At 29.2% G+C, this 21,746-nt stretch overlaps 3 protein-coding genes across 3 annotated transcripts in view; 2 read left to right on the forward strand and 1 right to left on the reverse strand.

The window, feature by feature from the left end:
• LOC113383404 (short stature homeobox protein 2-like) overlaps nt 1–10,585 on the forward strand; it is a 28,737-nt gene extending 18,152 nt beyond the window's left edge. Inside the window, exons 4-6 of the mRNA XM_026621675.1 lie at nt 8,257–8,468; nt 10,334–10,382; nt 10,443–10,585. Of these exons, the coding sequence (XP_026477460.1) occupies nt 8,257–8,468; nt 10,334–10,382; nt 10,443–10,585 (404 nt within the window). The remainder of the gene's footprint in view (nt 1–8,256; nt 8,469–10,333; nt 10,383–10,442) is intronic.
• Nucleotides 10,586–16,175: 5,590 nt separating this feature from the next.
• Nucleotides 16,176–17,030, reverse strand: LOC113383415 (probable protein disulfide-isomerase ER-60). The gene is made up of 4 exons (XM_026621686.1): nt 16,921–17,030; nt 16,616–16,814; nt 16,357–16,491; nt 16,176–16,298 (listed from the first exon to the last, which is right to left on the reverse strand). The coding sequence occupies exons 1-4, from the start codon at nt 17,028–17,030 to the stop codon at nt 16,176–16,178; spliced, it is 567 nt and encodes a 188-aa protein (XP_026477471.1).
• A 568-nt stretch (nt 17,031–17,598) lies between these two features.
• Nucleotides 17,599–18,828, forward strand: LOC113383426 (protein disulfide-isomerase A3-like). The gene is made up of 5 exons (XM_026621696.1): nt 17,599–17,736; nt 17,817–17,950; nt 18,143–18,359; nt 18,522–18,656; nt 18,724–18,828. The coding sequence occupies exons 1-5, from the start codon at nt 17,599–17,601 to the stop codon at nt 18,826–18,828; spliced, it is 729 nt and encodes a 242-aa protein (XP_026477481.1).
• The last annotated feature ends 2,918 nt before the right edge of the window (nt 18,829–21,746 follow it).

Below are 21,746 nucleotides of genomic sequence, written 5' to 3' on the forward strand. Positions count from 1 at the left end.
TATTCAGATATTCAGATATTCAGATATTCAGATATTCAGATATTCAGATATTCAGATATTCAGATATTCAGATATTCAGATATTCAGATATTCATTCAGATATTCAGATATTCATTCAGATATTCAGATATTCAGATATTCAGATATTCAGATATTCAGATATTCAGATATTCAGATATTCAGATATTCAGATATTTAGATATTCAGATATTCAGATATTCAGATATTCAGATATTCAGATATTCAGATATTCAGATATTCAGATATTCAGATATTCAGATATTCAGATATTCAGATATTCAGATATTCAGATATTCAGATATTCAGATATTCAGAATTCAGATATTCAGATATTCAGATATTCAGATATTCAGATATTCAGATATTCAGATATTCAGATATTCAGATATTCAGATATTCATATATTCATATATTCAGATATTCAGATATTCAGATATTCAGATATTCAGATATTCAGATATTCAGATATTCAGATATTCAGATATTCAGATATTCAGATATTCAGATATTCAGATATTCAGATATTCAGATATTCAGATATTCAGATATTCAGATATTCAGATATTCAGATATTCAGATATTCAGATATTCAGATATTCAGATATTCAGATATTCAGATATTCAGATATTCAGATATTCAGATATTCAGATATTCATTCAGATATTCAGATATTCATTCAGATATTCAGATATTCATTCAGATATTCAGATATTCATTCAGATATTCAGATATTCATTCAGATATTCAGATATTCATTCAGATATTCAGATATTCATTCAGATATTCAGATATTCAGATATTCATTCAGATATTCAGATATTCAGATATTCATTCAGATATTCAGATATTCAGATATTCAGATATTCAGATATTCAGATATTCAGATATTCAGATATTCAGATATTCAGATATTCAGATATTCAGATATTCAGATATTCAGATATTCAGATATTCAGATATTCAGATATTCAGATATTCAGATATTCAGATATTCAGATATTCAGATATTCAGATATTCAGATATTCAGATATTCAGATATTCAGATATTCAGATATTCAGATATTCAGATATTCAGATATTCAGATATTCAGATATTCAGATATTCAGATATTCAGATATTCAGATATTCAGATATTCAGATATTCAGATATTCAGATATTCAGATATTCAGATATTCAGATATTCAGATATTCAGATATTCAGATATTCAGATATTCAGATATTCAGATATTCAGATATTCAGATATTCAGATATTCAGATATTCAGATATTCAGATATTCAGATATTCAGATATTCAGATATTCAGATATTCAGATATTCAGATATTCAGATATTCAGATATTCAGATATTCAGATATTCAGATATTCAGATATTCAGATATTCAGATATTCAGATATTCAGATATTCAGATATTCAGATATTCAGATATTCAGATATTCAGATATTCAGATATTCAGATATTCAGATATTCAGATATTCAGATATTCAGATATTCAGATATTCAGATATTCAGATATTCAGATATTCAGATATTCAGATATTCAGATATTCAGATATTCAGATATTCAGATATTCAGATATTCAGATATTCAGATATTCAGATATTCAGATATTCAGATATTCAGATATTCAGATATTCAGATATTCAGATATTCAGATATTCAGATATTCAGATATTCAGATATTCAGATATTCAGATATTCAGATATTCAGATATTCAGATATTCAGATATTCAGATATTCAGATATTCAGATATTCAGATATTCAGATATTCAGATATTCAGATATTCAGATATTCAGATATTCAGATATTCAGATATTCAGATATTCAGACCCAAACTGGATAGAACCCGAACTGGATAGACCCCGAACTGGATAGACCCCAAACTGGATAGACCCCGAACTGGATAGAACCCGAACCGGATAGAACCCGAACCGGATAGAACCCGAACCGGATAGAACCCGAACCGGATAGAACCCGAACTAGTCTGGATTAGAATGAAATAATTCGGTTGACATATTGCAAACCCGAGATGGCGACTATTTTATTATCGACACATGTAAATATTCATTATGGAGTTACCATTTCATCCCCGGGCGAAAAGGGTACCTTTTAAATACTACAAAATAAATTGAAATATATAAACTAAAAGTCAGACTATGCAAAGAATATAACATATGAGAGATGGTGAAAAAATGACATGTTGATTCTTAATTGAATCTAGGAAGTAATTTAAGTAAATTTTGAAGGAATATCCAATGCTTCTATGTTTACCAGTCAGAATCAATATTAAGTAATCTTGACAGGAAAAGCAGTAGCCTTGTAATTTGATTAAAATATATAATAGCTACTCAGTATCATGCTTTAATAATACTGCTTATCTCATTTTTCTTCTATTATAGAAAATGATTATATTATATTCTTTAATAGATACAAGATTTGGAAGACGTCACTACCATGAGACTTGCATGTAGCACCACTGGTGATTATTTATAATTTTGCTATCATACATATTGTTTATGGAATTCAAAAGATTCACAAATTTTTTGTTCTAAAATACAATAACGTTTATACGCGAGTTCATATGATATTTGAAAATTTAATTTAACGTTGTCACGGAATGGTAATGTAACCACATAACGTCCACGAAATTCCGTATTGTGGTGAATGTATAGAACTGTTCGCAATAATCGTTTTACGAAACAATCATGTCAAATACATCTTTTAACTCAAGAAATGTTTTCATTTGTTTAGATAAGAAATCATGTTCAATAGTGCATAAATTTGTCAAAATTGAATCAGGCGATGCAACTTTTGGAATAGATCCCATTGTTACATAACCCAATTTAGTATCCAACGCGATAGGTGAATCGACGGTTTTTATGTGATTTGATAAAATAATAGCATTAAATGCATCATAACCCAAGATTCCATCGACAGTTTGAGGAATGAAAAATTTATTATCCGCCAGTTGTAAAAATAAAAATTTATTAATGAAATCGAAGGGAATTTTAATGGTCGGCTGTGGTTTGACAATTTCAGGCACATACAGACATTTGAAAGGAACAATGATTCAACATAATAAAATTTGCCATGTCCGTAATTTTTTGTAAAGAGTTGCCTATAGAAATGACTTGAGCCTCGATCGTTGCTCAAACGTAAACAGTTGCGTTCGGCATTAGGTTCATATAATGTGATAAATCTGATCCATTTACAACGCATAAAATATTACTTTGATTGGGATCGGAAATATTCTGCTTAGAATTTTTGGAAGAAATATCGGTTTGACATTATTTTATAATGTCAACACTAGTGTTAGAATGTAATAAAGTATCATGTCTAGTATTACAAGCAGACATGTTTTCTTAGAATGGCACGGACTATTACGTGTATGACCCAGACAATTAGAACAGAGATTAAATCTTTTAATTGCCGACATTAATCTTTCATTAATGTTTAATTGTAGAAATTGTTAGCATTTGAAAATGTTATGATTTTTGTTGCATGAATAACATTTAAGGGATTTGACAGTGTTGGTTACAAAAGAATGAGAAGTGTTGTGTTTCGTATCTCTTCCGCGAAAATCATAAACATAACTTTGACCTTTTTGGACTTTATTTATGAGTTGTAATAATTCTTTATATAAAGGATATTCGCCTTGAGAATAATTTTCAATTTTCCTCTGTAATTTTGTATCTAATTTTGATAGGGAGATCGATGTTAGGAAAAAATCATATACGTCTGGAACATTTAATTGATTTAATGCTTGTACAGCAGTCTCAAATTTTTCAATAAAGTTATGCAACTGCAACGTGTTTACAGTTTTGAAGGACATTAACTGTTTTAACACTTTCGGGACGGCACTTGATTTCATTGTGTATGTTATGCAATTTGTTTGATAAAAATTTGTGGTCATTGAAGGACATACATTTATAATATTAATTTATTTTTGATCATTTTATAAAGAATGGTGACGTTTAAAACAATTTTCAAAATGCATAGCTGGTTTATTTTGACATATTTTACTATAAAATGTTGTTCGCCGTCTTCCTCCTGGTGCTTTTCTGTCAGAACAGACAATACAATCCGTTTTCTTTTAGAATTTAGAATATGCCACTGATTAGTCAGTATATTTGGTCATTTTTTTGCTACCATAATGGTTTATTATTTCTATTATATGTTATAAAATATAAAGTAAAATAATCTATTGGATGTTTTATATTGCTTGGTATTTGTAGTCGGGGTGCTTGTTGATGTATGTCAAACTCGATTATTGAAGGAGAATCGACACATTCGCTAATGTCTTTCCGCTCTTCATTTAATTTGTCGAACTTCTTCTTCTTTTTGTTGGTTGGATAATATCATCATCACATTCATCACTATCATCCGTGCGAATAGTAATTTCGTAAAATTTGTCTGTATGAATGTCTATTTGAAACTCATCTTCACTACTGCTTAATTCACAAAATTCACCAGTCGTTTTGCCATATTTAAAAACGCTCGGTCGTTTTAAATATTAAAAAAAGACAATATAGCAAAGAAAAAGACTAAAAATACTACTAAAATAACTTAAAATTATTTTCAAAATACAATACTGTTTATCACTGCTATATGTGATTTATTCAACTTTTCGATGCAAACTGAGTCATTGTTTATAAAATAGCCTGTGACTCACAGAGTATGTTTGTCCACTGAGGTGGACAGCCGTCCCCAAAGTGTTAAATAGTTAATACCCAGATAACGATTATTTTGAAATTTGTTTATTAGTGCATCCCGTAAAATTGAATAATTATTAGAAGTAGAAAGGTATTTACCTTGATGTCCGGTAAATGCAATTATATATACTTGTAGAAACTCTCAATCTTAATTGAGATCCAGCTCGAAGGGCCAAAATGTGGTGTGGCCTTGATTAAAATAACCAGACCCCCGGAATCACTGGTTATTTTTGAATAGTATTTGAAAACTAAAACGTTCTTCTTCTCTGATAATAACAAACTAAAAATGACCTCACTTTAACTAATAAAAGGAAACTCAATGAAACTTTTAAAATCGACTGACTCGGAAGGAAACTCGAAACTGAACCAAAGAAGGAAAGCAAACTGAAATCGTACTGATAACGCACTGAAATCTACTGATAAGGCACTGAAAGCGAATTGAACACGGAACTGGAAGCGAACTGAAAACGTACTAGACCCGATCTGACCTCACATCGGTCAAAGATCTTTTTTGAAGGAACAAGACCGGTAGTCTGGATTGGAATGGAATAATTCGGTTGACATATTGCAAACCCGAGATGGCGACTATATTATTATCGACACATGAAAATGGCTTTATAATAAAGATCAATATTTTTATTATGTTTTAAATACATATATTTGAAAATCATTAGGAAAATTAGAGTGTTATGTCATATAGTAATATTCTTTCTATAATTTCTTTCGTATTATGAATATATGTTCAATAGAAGATAATCAATATTTTCTGGTGACAAAGTTTGTTTCAATTAATTTAATTTCATTTGATAATATCTTAGCTACTTTTCCGAGAAAATATTTCTTAATTGAGAAATAAATTAAACGAAATAATTCTCATTTAGAAACAATTATGCTAATTAGTGATGAAATATTCATTCTAGTCTGTCTTAAATTCAATCTGTGGGATTTGTATAAAAGCAAAGGAATCTAAGAGGTTTTCACTTAATTAATTAAGTTAAACATTGACTCTTTTCTTCGGATATTTATGCAACTAGACTTTTCAAATTTATACTGAGTACAGGAATAAGAAGGCTTAAAATTACAACTCTTGTTATTCTTATGAGAACTCGTTCAAATAAAAAACTTTACCGGAGATATATTTTACAAAAATCTTCACGTTTTTATAATTAATCGCCATACAAATTGTCATTTAAAACATATGATTGATTATAATTGGTGTGGTCTTGATTAAAATAATCAGACCCCCGGAATCGTTGATTATTTTTGAATGGACTGTATTTGAAAACTAAAACGTTCTTCTTCTCAGATAATAACACACTAAAAATGACCTCACTTTAAATAATATAAAAAACTCAACAAAACTTCGAAACTGAAGCAAAGACGTCAGGAAAACTGCATCAGAAGAGATCAATTCGAAGCGAACTGAATCTAACTGAAAGCGAACTGAAATCGTACTGATAACGCACTGGAAATGAACTGAAAACGTACTGGACTGAACCCGAACTGGATAGCGAATCAAACTAAATAGAACCCAAACTGAATTAAACCCGAGCAGAATAGACCCAAACAGGATAGAACCCGAAGCATAGGTCAAAGTTTTTTTTGGAAGGAAAGAGACAGGTAGTCTCGATTAGAATGGAATAATTCGGTTGACATATTGCAAACCCGAGATGGTGACTACATTATTATCGACACATGTAAATATTCATTGCGGCGCCACCAATAATAAAAATTAAACACTAAGTTTGTAATATTATTTTATGAAATATTATTGTGACACAATATTATAAATATTCAAAATAAAAAAATACATAAAATATAATGCCATTTGTAATAAATTAAAAATTAAATTTGTGATATACGTAGTTTTGTATATTTGTTATCTCTCGAGTGGTATTAGCTTGAAGTCTTCAATTAGTCTAATGTCTTAATTAGATTAAAACATACAAAATTAGCGATAAATTTTGTACGTGCAATAACTTAAAGTGCAAGGTTATTTTCCGTATGCGATTCACTTTATCAAGCATTAGTGTTAGGTGGAAGAATGAAAAAGGAGCGCACTTTGCAATCAAATCAAATGATTCCCCGCGGGACCGATTTGTCGTCGTCCGGTGCGAGACAGCGCGTGCAGCCTCAACCGGAACTCGGAACTTAGACCTGGTGGTACATATTAGAACACGAAACGTTGCCTTGAAAACAAATATATTCCATTTTTTTTTTTTTGAAAATATTGTGAAATACTATCCCAATTCCACATAAAATTATTTGCATTTTCTACAGTCATATTTAACAACGGTAAGAATCTTCAGCTGTTGAGCTGAAACTTCTGTATACGTCGTATTTTTAGATGGTAACCGACGGTTGATTCATCCTTATATGAGGATCAAGCAGGCTAGTCATGACAGAAAAAAAAAAAACAATAGGACTTTCCATTTATATTTTTTATATCAGTAATATTTTATAATGAATAAAATTTATATATTTTTATACGATGGGAGTTTATACTTTCATATCCATTACTACAACACCCACATTGGTGACTCACGACGATGGAGATGAAGATAAAGAAGGAGTTTTATTTTTCGAGGATTTAAGAAATATAGTTTTTGACGCAGCACCATAATCACTGGTCTTCAGAGACGACTTATAAGGTACGTCCAGTCCCCGGATCATCATAGTTAACGCACTTACTACCTGAACCGGACTTTCGTGGTTACCCATTTGGTATACCCAGACCTCAGTGTTTATTGCTGACAAAAAACTAAACTTTTCATTGGAATGCAGTTCAACCTCTCCTTGTCCGTTAACTCAACAAATCGTCTTTTGATGCTACCTCCCATTATCGGTGACAACGACGAGTCAAAACAAAATAATGACATAAATTATTTATTGGACTCCACAATTCTGGACTATTATGTTAAAGAAACCAATGATCCTGATTTGGATAAAGAGCCAACTTCTTTCTCTGATTAGAACCCATCTGATACGAATGCAACGCCTGCAGAAATGGAAACTGTACCCATAAATAACGCATTCCAAACATTAAGTAATTCTGATATAACTAATACCAATTAGATCGAAGCTGAATCTTGAAAGTTTCACATAATTTTTATTCAGAATCTTATGCAGAGTATGGAGATGATGGAAGGTCGAATTACCTACCATACGGTGGATCTGCCGACGAAACATTGGAATTACTAATTGACTAGTAACAAAATACAGCTATTATCTGCTTTCCTACCATATTTTTATAACGTGTTTCCCTGTATTTTTTTTTTTAAATGTGAGGTCAACACTGGGCAGGGAGAGAAAAAACAATATGACTTGTCATTTATATTTTTCATATCAGTAATATTTTATAATGAATAAAATTTATATATTTTTATACGATGGGAGTTTATACTTTCATATCCATTACTACAACTCCCACACTTATTTGATTATTTTATTTTTAAAATTTATAATAAAACTGATATATTATTATTTGCATAAATTTTCTTTTATCGTAAAGCAGGAATTATGCTGAGTTCGCATAGCAGTCCGCCGGTTTCCACTCCGTTAGAGCCTTGCAGAGTGGCGCCTTATGTGAACGTACCTTCTTCTTTGAGAGCAAATAGTACTTCATCAGCACCTACGGCATTTGATAGACTAAACGCTTCAGGACCCAGAGTTTTTCCACCGCCTTTTACGGCTTTTGATCCGGCTTTGATAACTGCTGCACATCAGGTAAGAGAAAATTAAATAAACATCGTGAGTATTGTATAGCAACCATTATAGTAAGGCAGCCACTGGTATAACAACCAATCAAATATGACCTGGTATAACAACCAATCAAATATGTCCATGATATTGAAGACAGTCATAAAACCCGGATTCTGCTTTATCAATTATAGTGTAAATATACAAAAAAATAATTATAATATCCAACAGCGGGCCGGAGGTTGCTCATCTTTGGTATATTCCTATTCTGTTTGACGCTTCAATACGAACTGAGCCCTTATGTATACAAACTGTCGAGTGCCTCAGAGCCAGAAGAGACAGCCGAGTAGGGAATGCAATACCGATGGAAAATTTCAATACCGGTTTTTCGGTAATTTTTCATTTTAAAACCGGAATACCGGTAAATTACCGGTATTTTTTTTTATCTTAAACAAACGTAACCAGTTACTAGTACAAATATAAAAAATGTATATACAACTACAACTATATTCAACTAAACAATAAAACAATAAGTTTTTTAAATAATAATTTAAAAAAAGTATATCCAATTTAATTAATTCATTATCACTATCGAGTATATTGAGTACTTTTCGCCAAAAACAAACTTATGAGTAAGAAAGACCAAAAATTCATAAAAGATCATACTACATTATTATAATAAACTGTAATAAACTTTTTAAAAAAAAAATTTTTCTACACTAATTTAAGACCGGATACTTTGTCGAGATAAATAATAAGTTACTATAATTGTTGAGTATTGTTACTTAAAACAATGTGTGAATGCGAAACTTCAAAACGTTTTCGAAAAATAATATTTTATAATTGTAATAAGAAGCAAAAATATTTAGTAATTATCATAATTATTATGTATAAAATTAGAAAAAAATAAAGATTACGTATGTTATAAAATATTTTGGCGCAAATATCACTTAAAAAACCGCTACATTTTTACAAAAGATGAAACATACATCATTATCTATCAGTCCAATTCTATTTACTGTAACACGATATGAAGCCCTGAGTAAAGCAATAAATATTCCGTTTAATGACGTGTTGAGATAATATTTGACATTTGTTTATCTTTTAGAATCACTTGAAGATATAGCTGTTTATGCGATTTTGGAATTTAAAGATAAATTTGTTCCGAGAAATTTAAACTTTAGTGTATTATGTATCAAATAGCGCTTATGTAAAAATACCGAAAATACCGGTATTTTTGGGATAAATATAGGTAAAAATACCGCCGAAAATTCGGGCGGTTTACCGGTAATTCGGTATACCGGTATACCGGTATTGCATTACCTTCAGCCGAGTGATATGCTAAGTCCCCAAAACTGGAAAGTTGGGTTATTTATTACCATAATTATATCACAATATATATTAGAACGCATTGCCCAAATTAAGTTTTAGCTTTACCGTTCAGTATTAATATATACAAAACAAATGCTAAACTCAATTGAATATTTATTCTATTTTTATTTAATTTATTCGTTAATACATTTATTTATTGATGGACTGATACAATTATTAATGATAATTATTTTTGGTATTTTGGTGAGTTTCCAATTATTTGAGATAATTGTACGAAGTAAGCCATGGTAAATTATTATATTTGTGAGTTCTCAATTTTAAAATCGGATTTATTTTCAAGTTAAAACAAACACAAAAAAATAAGATATGAATCATAGATAAACAAGTATAAATGATATAAATGCAAGACATTTTTTATTTAATATGGTCTATTAATTCAAATACTGATTAATTTTACTTTGACCATGGAGAGCCTTTTGGCTGAAGTAATTGTAAGTTTTAGTTTTGCCATCACATTTTTTAATTGTTACATAAGTATCAATAAGTTTCTTTTACCTCAGTATGCAGCGGCAGCAGCCGCAATGTCAGCAGCAGCTGCTGCGGCCGGAAGTACCAGAGGAACCTCCACAGTTGCACCTCCAGGAGCTACGGGTACGGCGGCGGTGTCAGTCTTCTGTCCGCCGCAATATCCTCTCGGTCTCGCCGCTTTGGCCGCAGCTCACAGCAAGAACTCCAGTATCGCAGATCTGAGGTTAAAAGCGAGGCGCCATGCGGAAGCGTTGGCGTTGACGGCTAGGGAACATGCAACGTAAATGATAGTATATGGTTGATATCGGTAAGATTAATGTTTTTATAATAGTCCAGTCATTTGGTGTAAAAAAAGGCTGTTCCCGGTACAGTAATCCGGAAATTCTGAAAACTGGTAATGTTATAGATTTCGAGGTGCTCTTTACGAAAATCAACTTTGCCACCTCAAATTTGAACGGCAAGTTGCTGCCATATTGAAAAAATGGCGTCGAAAAACAGCTTTTTTAAAATATATCCTTTCTGGCTGATTCTTCGATAAAAGTATCTATGTACGAATTAAACTAGATAAAATTTCCTACAATTCCTTAGAAAACCGTTTATTTGTAAAATTGATAGTTTGAGAGTACGGCCGCCTCAAAGTCTTTGCTGCTCTCGCCGTAGTATCAAATTTCTCAATATATGACAGCACTTCGAACTTGACCATATTCTCTCTAATAATTAATATTTTCAATGTTAAATTAAGCGAATAAGATCAAGAAATAAAAAAATTCAAATATTTTTCTGTTTTTTAGCAGATTTTTTAACACTTCAATGGCATAGTAGCTATAAGTAAGTAGCTTGAAGTGTTAAAAAATCAGCAAAAAACAGAAAAATATTTGAATTATTTTATTTCTAGATCTTATTCGCTTAATTTAACATTGAAAATATTTATTTATTAGAAGAAATGTGGTCAAGTTCAAAGTGCTGTCATATATGGAGAGATTTGATACTACGGCGAGAGCAGCAAAGACTTTGAGGCGGCCGTACTCTCAAATTATCAATTTTACAAAAAAACGGTTTTCTAAAGAATTGTAGGAAATTTTCTCTAGTTTAATTCGTACATAAATACTTTTATCGTAGAATGAGCCAGAAAGGATATATTTTAAAAAAGCTGTTTTTTGACGCCATTTTTTCAATATGGCAGCGACTTGCCGTTCAAATTTGAGGTGGCAAAGTTGATTTTTGTAAAGAGACCTCGAAATCTATAAGATTACCAGTTTTCAGAATTCCCGGAGTACTGTACCGGCAAAACGACCAAATGACTGGACTATAACTGATTCAATCTGAAATATATCATATAATATATGAATTTATATTTCAGATCCGTAATCCAAAGAAATTGAAATTCAAAACCAAAAAAATATTTCTTTATCTTGGAGTTTGCACTATACTTATCATTTCCGTGAAAAAGATAAATAAAATTCTATGTGTGTTACTTTATCTCTAATTTTTTATATATTTAACAAGTAAATTGTGATATAAAATGTAAAAATTTGCTCTAGCCAGGTATTGAGAAATTCAATTTATTTTTGAATGATTGATTTTTCTTTAACTGTAAACTTAAGGGGGTATTCTACTGTAGAATTTTGAAAAAATCGAAATTTTTTTTTTCATATTTTCAAAGTTTAGTTATTAAAAAAATATGTCATTAAAAGGATTTTTCAAAATTACTATTATTTCCTGAGTTATATCCATTTTAGTGACGTGGCCTCGGTTCGGGTCCGACCGAGAATCAAAACTTTGAACGCGTTTTTCTCGGAACTACTTTTTTCGAGCTGGCGGTAAGGATATCGCAAGTTCTGATGAACCGATTTACTTCAAATTTGGAGAAGATCTTCTCTATACATCGCTTTATCGCATGGACCTTGCATAAAACTATAACTTTTCATTTAGTATTTTTAAAAAATTCGAAATTGTTAAAAAAAACATGAAAAAAAATTTTTTTTTCAAACTGCCGCCATTCAACAATTTTTTTTTAACTTATCCAAGGTTCATACGATAGCGGCATCTATAATAATTAAAAATCCATCTATTTTTTATGTTTTGGATCACCAGGAGGGTTGGAATCATGCACGCCAGGACACCCTCATTTTTTTTGAGCGCCAACTTTCACTGCTCATAACTTTGTGAATTCTAATTTTTTTTAATAATTTTTTTTATGTAATAATAAAATATCAATAAACAAATGATAAAAAAATCGATAGTAAAAATATTATTTGTTTCCTTTATACAGCGCTTCAAAGTCCGGGCGAAATTCATGCCTCTACAGTAGAATACCCCCTTAAATAATGTTCTAATACTCGAACTATGCAAGCCAAAATATTTAACAACATGTGATATATTTAAAATTAACTTAGCAGCCCTTTGTATTACAATGAATAGGACAAATTTGCCTATTATTATAACATCAACTATACAGGTGCACAAAATGTTGTCCTTATTGGATATGTGGCATATGCTTTCTAATGTAGTTTTTACCGCTTAACTACACTCTAAAGTTATAATCGGGGGTCAAATGGCAAAAAAAAAATAAAACGACAAATTTTTCGATCTAGTAATTCTTTTCCACCATAATTAAAATCTTAATTTCTGGCCATTTTTGCCTTAAATGACTATAGAGTTTCAATTAAATGATCCGTTGAGTTTTTTTGTATAATTCAGCAGTAATCTGCAAACATACTTGCAATTGAATATGTGATATGCTTGAAAATTACTGCTGCAATCTACCAAAAAACTTATTAAATCATTTAATTGAACGACATAAATTATAAGATTTTAATTATCATATACAAGAATGTTACTTAATATACAATTTACTTTAATATACAAGTTTTTTTTTAATTTAATCATGTTTTTCCCATTTACCATTATTGTGTATAGATTCATTCAACAAGGAAACAAATGCCATACCCAATACAAACAACTTTTTCTGTGGACCTGTGGTATTAATAGTAAATAAATATATATTAGATTTACATAGTGATGTATATATCATATAGTCTCTATTTGTAATACTGTTTGGTGACAAAGTGATAATTATTAACTTTATGTTAAAAACGTAATGATCTATGTTAAATTATTGGCAATTGATTAATATTGTGTATTAAAGCCGCCTTTTGGTTTTTCAAATTTGGTGTATATAATATTGTCCTAATATGTAACATAGAGATAAAAAAGCCTAACTACTGAGAACAACTCGTTCGTGTAATGGCAATAAAATATTTATTAAACTTGTTCAAAAGTCGAAAACCAATTAAAATATACAGTTTATTAAATTCAAAATACATAATTATTTTATCGGAAACTTTTAAATATTCGATGAAAAAGCTCTCTTCAAGTTTTTTAGAACAAATATAATTTTTATATCCCTCTATATTGTATAAAAATTTATAGCACTTACAATCAAAAGAAATAAAATAGCAGAAGCTAAATCTATTAATATTTTTATATAGTTGAAAATCAATATTTGACCTTCCAGTTTACTATAATTCTCCAACCAGGATCAACAGTAATATAATTATTACTGGATGTGACAGGCAATTTAGAAAACCGATAAGTCCAGGAACAGTAATTGATTTTGATGGACATCAGACGTAACGAATAACTTTCTTGAGATATACTGTAGTTATTTATATGTCAGATATGATATCTTATTTTGATGAGAATGAAAAATTGAATCGGAATTGTGGATAGTAAATAAATAATGCCATGATTTCTCCTAATTTTGAGAAAGTAACGGGAGAAATACATGCTTCGGTTTATAGTAGAATTATAAGGTAAGTATTATTTTTCAAAATCCATGAACAATTAAAAATTGACTTGTTTAGAGAAATTACTACAGTTTCATCTGTATGTAAAATATTACAAAAAAATTGAAAGAGTATTAGGTATTTTTTTTTACTAACGCAAAGTGACAAAAATATGTAATATTAAGTAATACTTATAAACTATGTTCGTCAAAATAATAAATATAAATATTTAATTAAACTAATATTACTACAACTTTATTAAAATATATTTTACATTTATCTTGGGATAGAAAAAAATACGTACACTCAAAAGTGATATAGGTACGTATTATTTAAAAATGTGCCTAAATTCTTTGTTTGCATTTTTCATACATTTTTCTTTTATTAAAATATTTTAATACAAAATATTAAAATATATAATATATGGCAGTACTATAAATAGTGCACTTGTTATTTGCATTTGCATTTGGGAATTAAATAATAGGAACAATGAAACGTATTCTATTTCCAACTTTCATAGTAAATAGTAGTGATGTGCCGACTCGAAAAATTCCCGATTCGAATGATTCGAATCAGAAAAAAACCTGATTCGAATCATGATTCGAATCAACTCGAATCAAGTATATATATGGACAAAAAAAAAATCATGGATGTATTAATTTAGTAAAAGTGATCCAAATTTATAATCAAAATTGTCAGTTTAACCAATGTAACCGACAAAGTAGAAATTGTAAACATAAATCACTATCAAAAAGTATATTCTGAAAATTATTAAAAAATGATATAATTTTGAGGACGGCTAAAACATATCTTCAAATTAATTTGCATCACTAAAGCATATAAAATAATATTTGGAATCATGGGTCGATTGTTTATTTTACTATGTAATCAGTAAAGGATCGCATCTAAACTGAGAGCTGAAAGTTAATTTCATTAATGTGAATTTGCCATTACTTACATAATCAGAAGTTAACATATTATTTACTGACTTTCTGGTGTTTAGTAATTGTTTCAAAAGAGAATTATATTGAAAGATTCCCAAAACTCGTTTCATAATTTCGAGTGGTTTATTCTGATAACATTTAAAATCTAAAACACTTAATTATTATCAAAATTGGGTATCGATATTTCACGAATAAAATCGCTCTCAGCGCTCCGTAAAATAAATAAACACGCAAGAACGACGACGCATTGTATCGCCCATACGGTTAACTCATATCGCTCGAACGGCTTGAAGTCGGGATGATTCGAATCAGAATTGAAGTCGGAACAACTCATATCGCTGCTTGATTCGGTTTGTGTCATGAAGTCGAAACAACTCATATCGCCGCTTGATTCGAGTTGGCTCATATGAAGTCGGAACAACTCATATCGCCGCTTGATTCGGTTTGAGTAATATGAAGTCGGATGATATAGTTAGTCGATGAATGCGGTTAAAGTCACACAAAGACGATTGGAGTTGGCTGATACATTTAAGCATATTAAAGTCGGGTGGCTCGCATGATTTAATTCATTATTTATTTTTTATATTTATGATATTTATTTTTTATATTATTATAATATTGAATTAAATTAAAACATTTTTTTATATTTATTTTATGAAAAATTTTATATTTATGAAAAATTTGTGTTAATACATATTTTATCACAGTAAATATTTCGCGGCTTGATGCGAGTTGATTCGAATCAAGTAAAATCTGATTCGAATCAAGTCGTTAAAGGCTTGATTCGAATGATTCGAATCACTTGATTCGACTTGGCACATCACTAGTAAATAGCACCATTTAAAAATACATATTAAGTTACATGAATTTGAAATATACACAATTTTGCTCATATTTATTAAAATATAACATAAATGTTTTAAATGTTTACAAACATTCAATCAATTTTTGAAAAATTTCAATTTATATTTGAATAACAATATTGATAGTTACAACATAAACATGCGATTTTTTTAAAATTTGTAATTATTTCATATTTGCGCATTTTTAATTCTGATATTTCTCTTTTTCCTTCATTTTGAACATTCTTAGTCAAAGTAACTTGCACAACATATATTTTCAATAGATTTATATATATTTATTCAATTTTTTTTGGTATCTGAATGCTTTATATGTTTAGAGTTTCCTAGACGATCGTATCCTTTAAGTTCCTTTGTGGAATTTTCTGCGATAAATTTAACTAGATCAATTGTATTTATACCAGCCTACAAAATAAGTAGTTTCATAAATTGATTAGTTTTATTGCGATTAATGATTATTTACCTTATATCGTATATGGTTTTCTTTGTAAAGTTTGGGTAACCAATACAAAGTCGGATAAAAATAAACTTTAAATTTTTTAGGAATATCAATACTGGTAGCGTCGATTTTCACAATATCTACGTCCTCATTTTTCATCTGAAAAATTCACAAATAAAATTAACTTCTTACACAATATTTGGTTTAAAATTGTTGCTATCTTTATCAAAATATTTGGAAAACCTGAATTTAGTTCTTGGACAGAAATATTCTATATAAATACCATTTTTCCAACTTCTTCGTAAATTGGTGCCAACATCTTGCAACGTCTGCACCAGAAAGCATAAAATACGACCAAAGTGTCCTTATGATTCTTATAAACAAGTTCGTCAAAATTATTTGCTTCTGCTTCTTTTACTGAACCCGAATTCAATTCTGGTATACGTTGGAATTTAAAGACTGGTTTAGATTTTTTAATCTTTCTTGATCTGTGATAAAAATAATATCAAAAATAGTTTTAACGAAACTATTCAACAGAATCTCATTCAGATTAATTTTAAAAAGTCTGATAACTCAAGTGAAACTTACATCGACCTGCAATCAGATTTTTCAAATAGATCACAATTATTCAAAAGTTGTCCTCCAAACTTTGAAATGTTGAAAGAATTATTCTTTGAGCTTGGTGCTAAATAATTCATCATTGAACAGTGATGTCTGACCTAAATAGAAAAAATATTGAGATATTTGCAACTAATCAAATCCGGGTTATAAAAGGATCGCCCTTTTTATATAAATGATCAATAAACATAAATTTCAATGGATAATACTTTAAACGAAAGAGTTAAAAAAAAATATGATAGAAGCAATAAATTTATTTTAATTTTTACCGGATTATTTTTATTAAACCTGGTACAAGTTTTTATAAATGCATTATGGTTAGATTTTGGGTTAAGTGAGATTGAAAATAATTTTATTAAGTTTTTTGTGCCATTATTGTGAATTGTCGAACTAACAAACCGACGATATAAAATATCCATTATTAAATAAGTGAGAAATTTGATTTAAAACTGTAAATTTATTGAATTCTGAATAATGGGCTTTAGTTTTTAATTTTTTTTACGTGAATTTTGCATTGTCAATCTCATCAATTTTGTCGGGCAATGATGCAAAAACAAAAAAAAAATGACATATTTTTATTATTTTTAATTTTTATTATAAATAATGTTTACTGGTTAAGTTTTCTAAATTTGGATTATATTATACAATATGGACCTTATATTAGACGCTTTAGTTGGGCAAAAAGTTAAGCACGTGAAGCAATTAATGAAAACATATATCTGCTATCAAAATGACTATACTAAAAAATTTAAAGAGGCCAGCAATAGGAAAACTGAGGAATTTGCGGTTCGTAAAGCGATAAAGTTGAAATCAGTATTATAAAAATGTTTAAGTAATAAAGTTTGTATGAAAATCTAAATTTACAGAAGGCGTATAATTTATTAGTATCCTGGAATTATAATACGAAAGGATCGAAATGCCCATTTGCATTACCAAAATTCACAACGCCATTGTACCACAATTACGAAGATAATAATCCTAATTCGAGAATTAAATTAAAGTAAGTAAAACTTTATTTTGTGTTTTGGTTATAACTTATGCATATATAGAAGTAAAACTTTATTTTACATTATAAGTATGTGTATTCAACTTAAAATTGTAAAGTTCAAATTGAACGAGTCTCATTATTACCTAATTTTATAGCTTTGTCATTTTTTCTTTAGAATATATCTTTTCCTATATTCTTTTTCAGGGAAAATCTTAAAAAAAACGTAAACAATGATGCAGCGGATTTTCTAAAATCTCAGCCTATTCCACAGAATAATGATGGTCCTGTAAAAGTGGCCGTCGCAAACAATTTTGAAGAAATTGTATACAAAAATGGAAGAGATACTTTATTACAATTTTATGCACCTTGGTGCATGCATTGTAAATCATTGGCTCCGGTCTATGAAGAATTAGCAATAAAGGTGGGTGCAACATCAATTTACCTGCTAGGTTAATGATCTATAAATTTATTTAAAGATCCATAAGATCTTTCAATTTTTAAAACTTCATTTTACCGATCTAATTTATAATTAATAATATTGTAAATAGAAGATGAATAATTAATACATGTTATATGCTTTAAGATGAAGGATGAAGACGTAGAAATAGTAAAAATTGATGCGACTAATAATGATATTCCTAAAACTTACGAAGTGCATTTTTATCCCTCTTTATATTGGTTACCTAAAAATATGAAACATGAACCAATCAAATATAAGGTAAACTAAACTGAAATATACTACAAAATATTTAACAATTATAGATTATATATTAAGTTTACTATAGGGAGGACGAAAATTGGAAGATTTCATCACCTATATAGCCAAAAATTCTACAAATGAACTGAATGGATACGATCGCTCAGGACAACCAAAAAATAAAAAGACATAATAAAATATTGACAAAGTTGATTCATACTATTTTAAACTCTAAAATAGGACGAATTTCAATGAATAAGAAATATATTAGATTTTTTTAAAAATATGTTGCAATAAAATATATATAAACAATTGAAAGTAGTATAATTTTTACAATAATGAACTGGCGAATATTTAGAAAATGTGTAATATCTTGTCAGGAGTAGTGAACTATAAATATATATTAAATGTTAAAGATGAACAACACAACACTCAGATTTTTAACACAAACTTTATTTAATAATTACAGACGTTTCGAGGCTTCATCTTCAGTGTAATTTCAAAACAGTTAATTATATACTAACACATTATTTAATATTTTATTTCAATTACATTTAATTTTTGAAAAATAAAAAGCACCAACTATCTATTATAAAACTCGAAACAATACTAAACATGTGAATATGTTCAGAAATATTTGAAACAATATTTTACTTGATGTTACTGCCCGAATCAAAATAACTCATCAGAATATATATAAACACCAAATTCACATACTTCGATATATATATATATATATATATATATATATATAAATATATATATATATATATATGTATATATATATATATACACTTTGCATTTCAACAAGTGTATAATCACACAAATTGCCTTATACTATCTAAACAAGATACGAAAAAACTTTGTTCGTACGAAAGATGGAGAATAAAATTACGAATAAAATGATATTTTAAATGGTTAAGTGTGTTCATATAATTTTTTCTAGATTTTCCGATTTTCCTCAAATTTTACGATAGCAACTCGGTTTTTATAGTTTTTCTTCGCAAAAAAGCAACGAGAAATTTTTTGAACCGAATCAAAACGGCGGCTTAAAATGTCAAGTGAGTGACCAAAGTTTGAATCGTAATTTTAACATTACAATCGTATATGCAATGATAATAGAACTACGAATTGAAATCATTTTCGTATGAAATTTCATATTATTAACTTCCCGTAGGGTAAGTTATTGTAATGGGCCGAAAATCGGAATTGAAAATTTTTACATTTCTCGACGTTTTGAAGGTTTCTGAACGTTTTGGCATACCTCAGAGAAAATGGATGTGTGTGTGTGTGTGTGTGTATGTGTGTGTGTGTGTATGTATGTATGGATACAAATTTCCAGTCACGTTTTAGGGCGCACGGATCAACCGATTTGAATGGTTCAAAAAACATTCGATTCCTATTGATAGGGAAAAGAGCTGATTAGTTTTTGGCAAAGGCAGGTCCAGCCGTTTCGGAGATACGGAGCAAAGAGTGCAGAAAATAGAAATCGAATTTTTTGAGAGAACGGAGTATCCGATTTGAATCATCTAAAAAACATTCAATTAGTAATGATTGGAAGAAGTGTTTATTAGTTTTTGGCAAAGGCAGGCCCAGCCATTTTGAAGATACGGAGCTAAATATGTAAAAAATGGCAGTTTTTGAGAGAACTAAGCGTCCGATTTAAATGATTCAAAGAACTTTATGCTTGTCTTAACAAAATAATTGATTTTAGAATTTTTTTTTTTAGTTTTTTTTTTTTTTTTTTTTAGTTTTTTGTATATAGAAAATATTTCAGATTTTATTTTTAATTCTGACTATTAGTTCTAATATACTTTATAAATAATTTCAACTCTGCAATTCAGTTTCAATTCAATGTTACAATATTTATAATAATCTATTTGAAAACATTCAGTATTCCTCGAACATTTCGTTACGGTACGGGAAGTTCCAGCAATTTGCCTTAAGGCACGATGCCATAATTGCCTCAAGACAGAATTCCACTTACAGCTAGTTATTATTATTATTATTTATTTGCAACTTTTTTGTAAAGTAATGATGAGCCATCTATTGGCAGTTTCGCAAACCAAGACGGCGACCGTTGGTAACATAGATAAGGAAATAGATAGAAAACTTGGGGGATATTTCAGCCAACGGAATAATTGCACATTACGACGCTAGATGCGCTAGTGTTCGTAGCAGGTTGCAGAACTTTTTGCAAAAGGTTTAAATACCAGATATTTTGGTTCATGTACATGCCAATATATATATATATATATATATATATATATATATATATATATATATATATTTTTGCTAATTTTAACAATCAGATTACAATACAATCTATAAGTTAAAAGTCATGGTATTGAAAATCAAAATCAAGAAAAAAAAGTTGAACTAAAGGAATTAAAGAAAAGAAATAGAATAAATAAATGAATAAATAAAAATTAAAATAATACATGCCAATATATGAATTTATACCCATCTATATCTTACTTCTAACGTAACAAGCCTAATATATAAATAGAAACAAATCAGATAAAGATATGTGTGCAATTTCTTAATTATATGTATGATACACATGTTTAAACGTAAAGTATTTGATATATAAATTATATCACAAAAACATAATAAGGCTCTAAGGACTTCGTTTAATAAATAGTTTCTTTCTGAAAACATTTTACATACATTACGATCTTGCTACTACTATCATTACTATATCCCACATGAAAATATTCAATAAAATAGAAGTGACTCTGCATCACTCGAATAATTTGAACAAAATACTGATAGCATAATATTGTAAATCACCAAGGTATACTTTGAATGTTATGTGTACATTTTGCAATTTTAGAGTAGAACGAGCTGCTATGGAAGTTTGAAGTTAAAAAAAATTATTCGTATTTTATTTAATTTTATTAAATAGTGACCTACTGGTCAAGGTGGTCGAACGAGCGAGGAGCAACCGGGAGGAAGAAGGTGAGCTGGTGCAACTTCCGCTAGAAGCCAAGGGAATTCTTTCGAGAGTCACGGAGAGCGCTGAAAAACCCAAAAAAAAAAAAACGATCAGAAAAGGCTACAGCAATGACCAAGAGGAACTACAAGCACATAACAAAGAAACTATAAATC

Source organism: Ctenocephalides felis, unplaced genomic scaffold (assembly GCF_003426905.1).
Source record: "Ctenocephalides felis isolate EL2017-DRISC unplaced genomic scaffold, ASM342690v1 CF-g0.4_SCAFFOLD_00845, whole genome shotgun sequence".
NCBI lineage: Eukaryota > Metazoa > Arthropoda > Insecta > Siphonaptera > Pulicidae > Ctenocephalides > Ctenocephalides felis.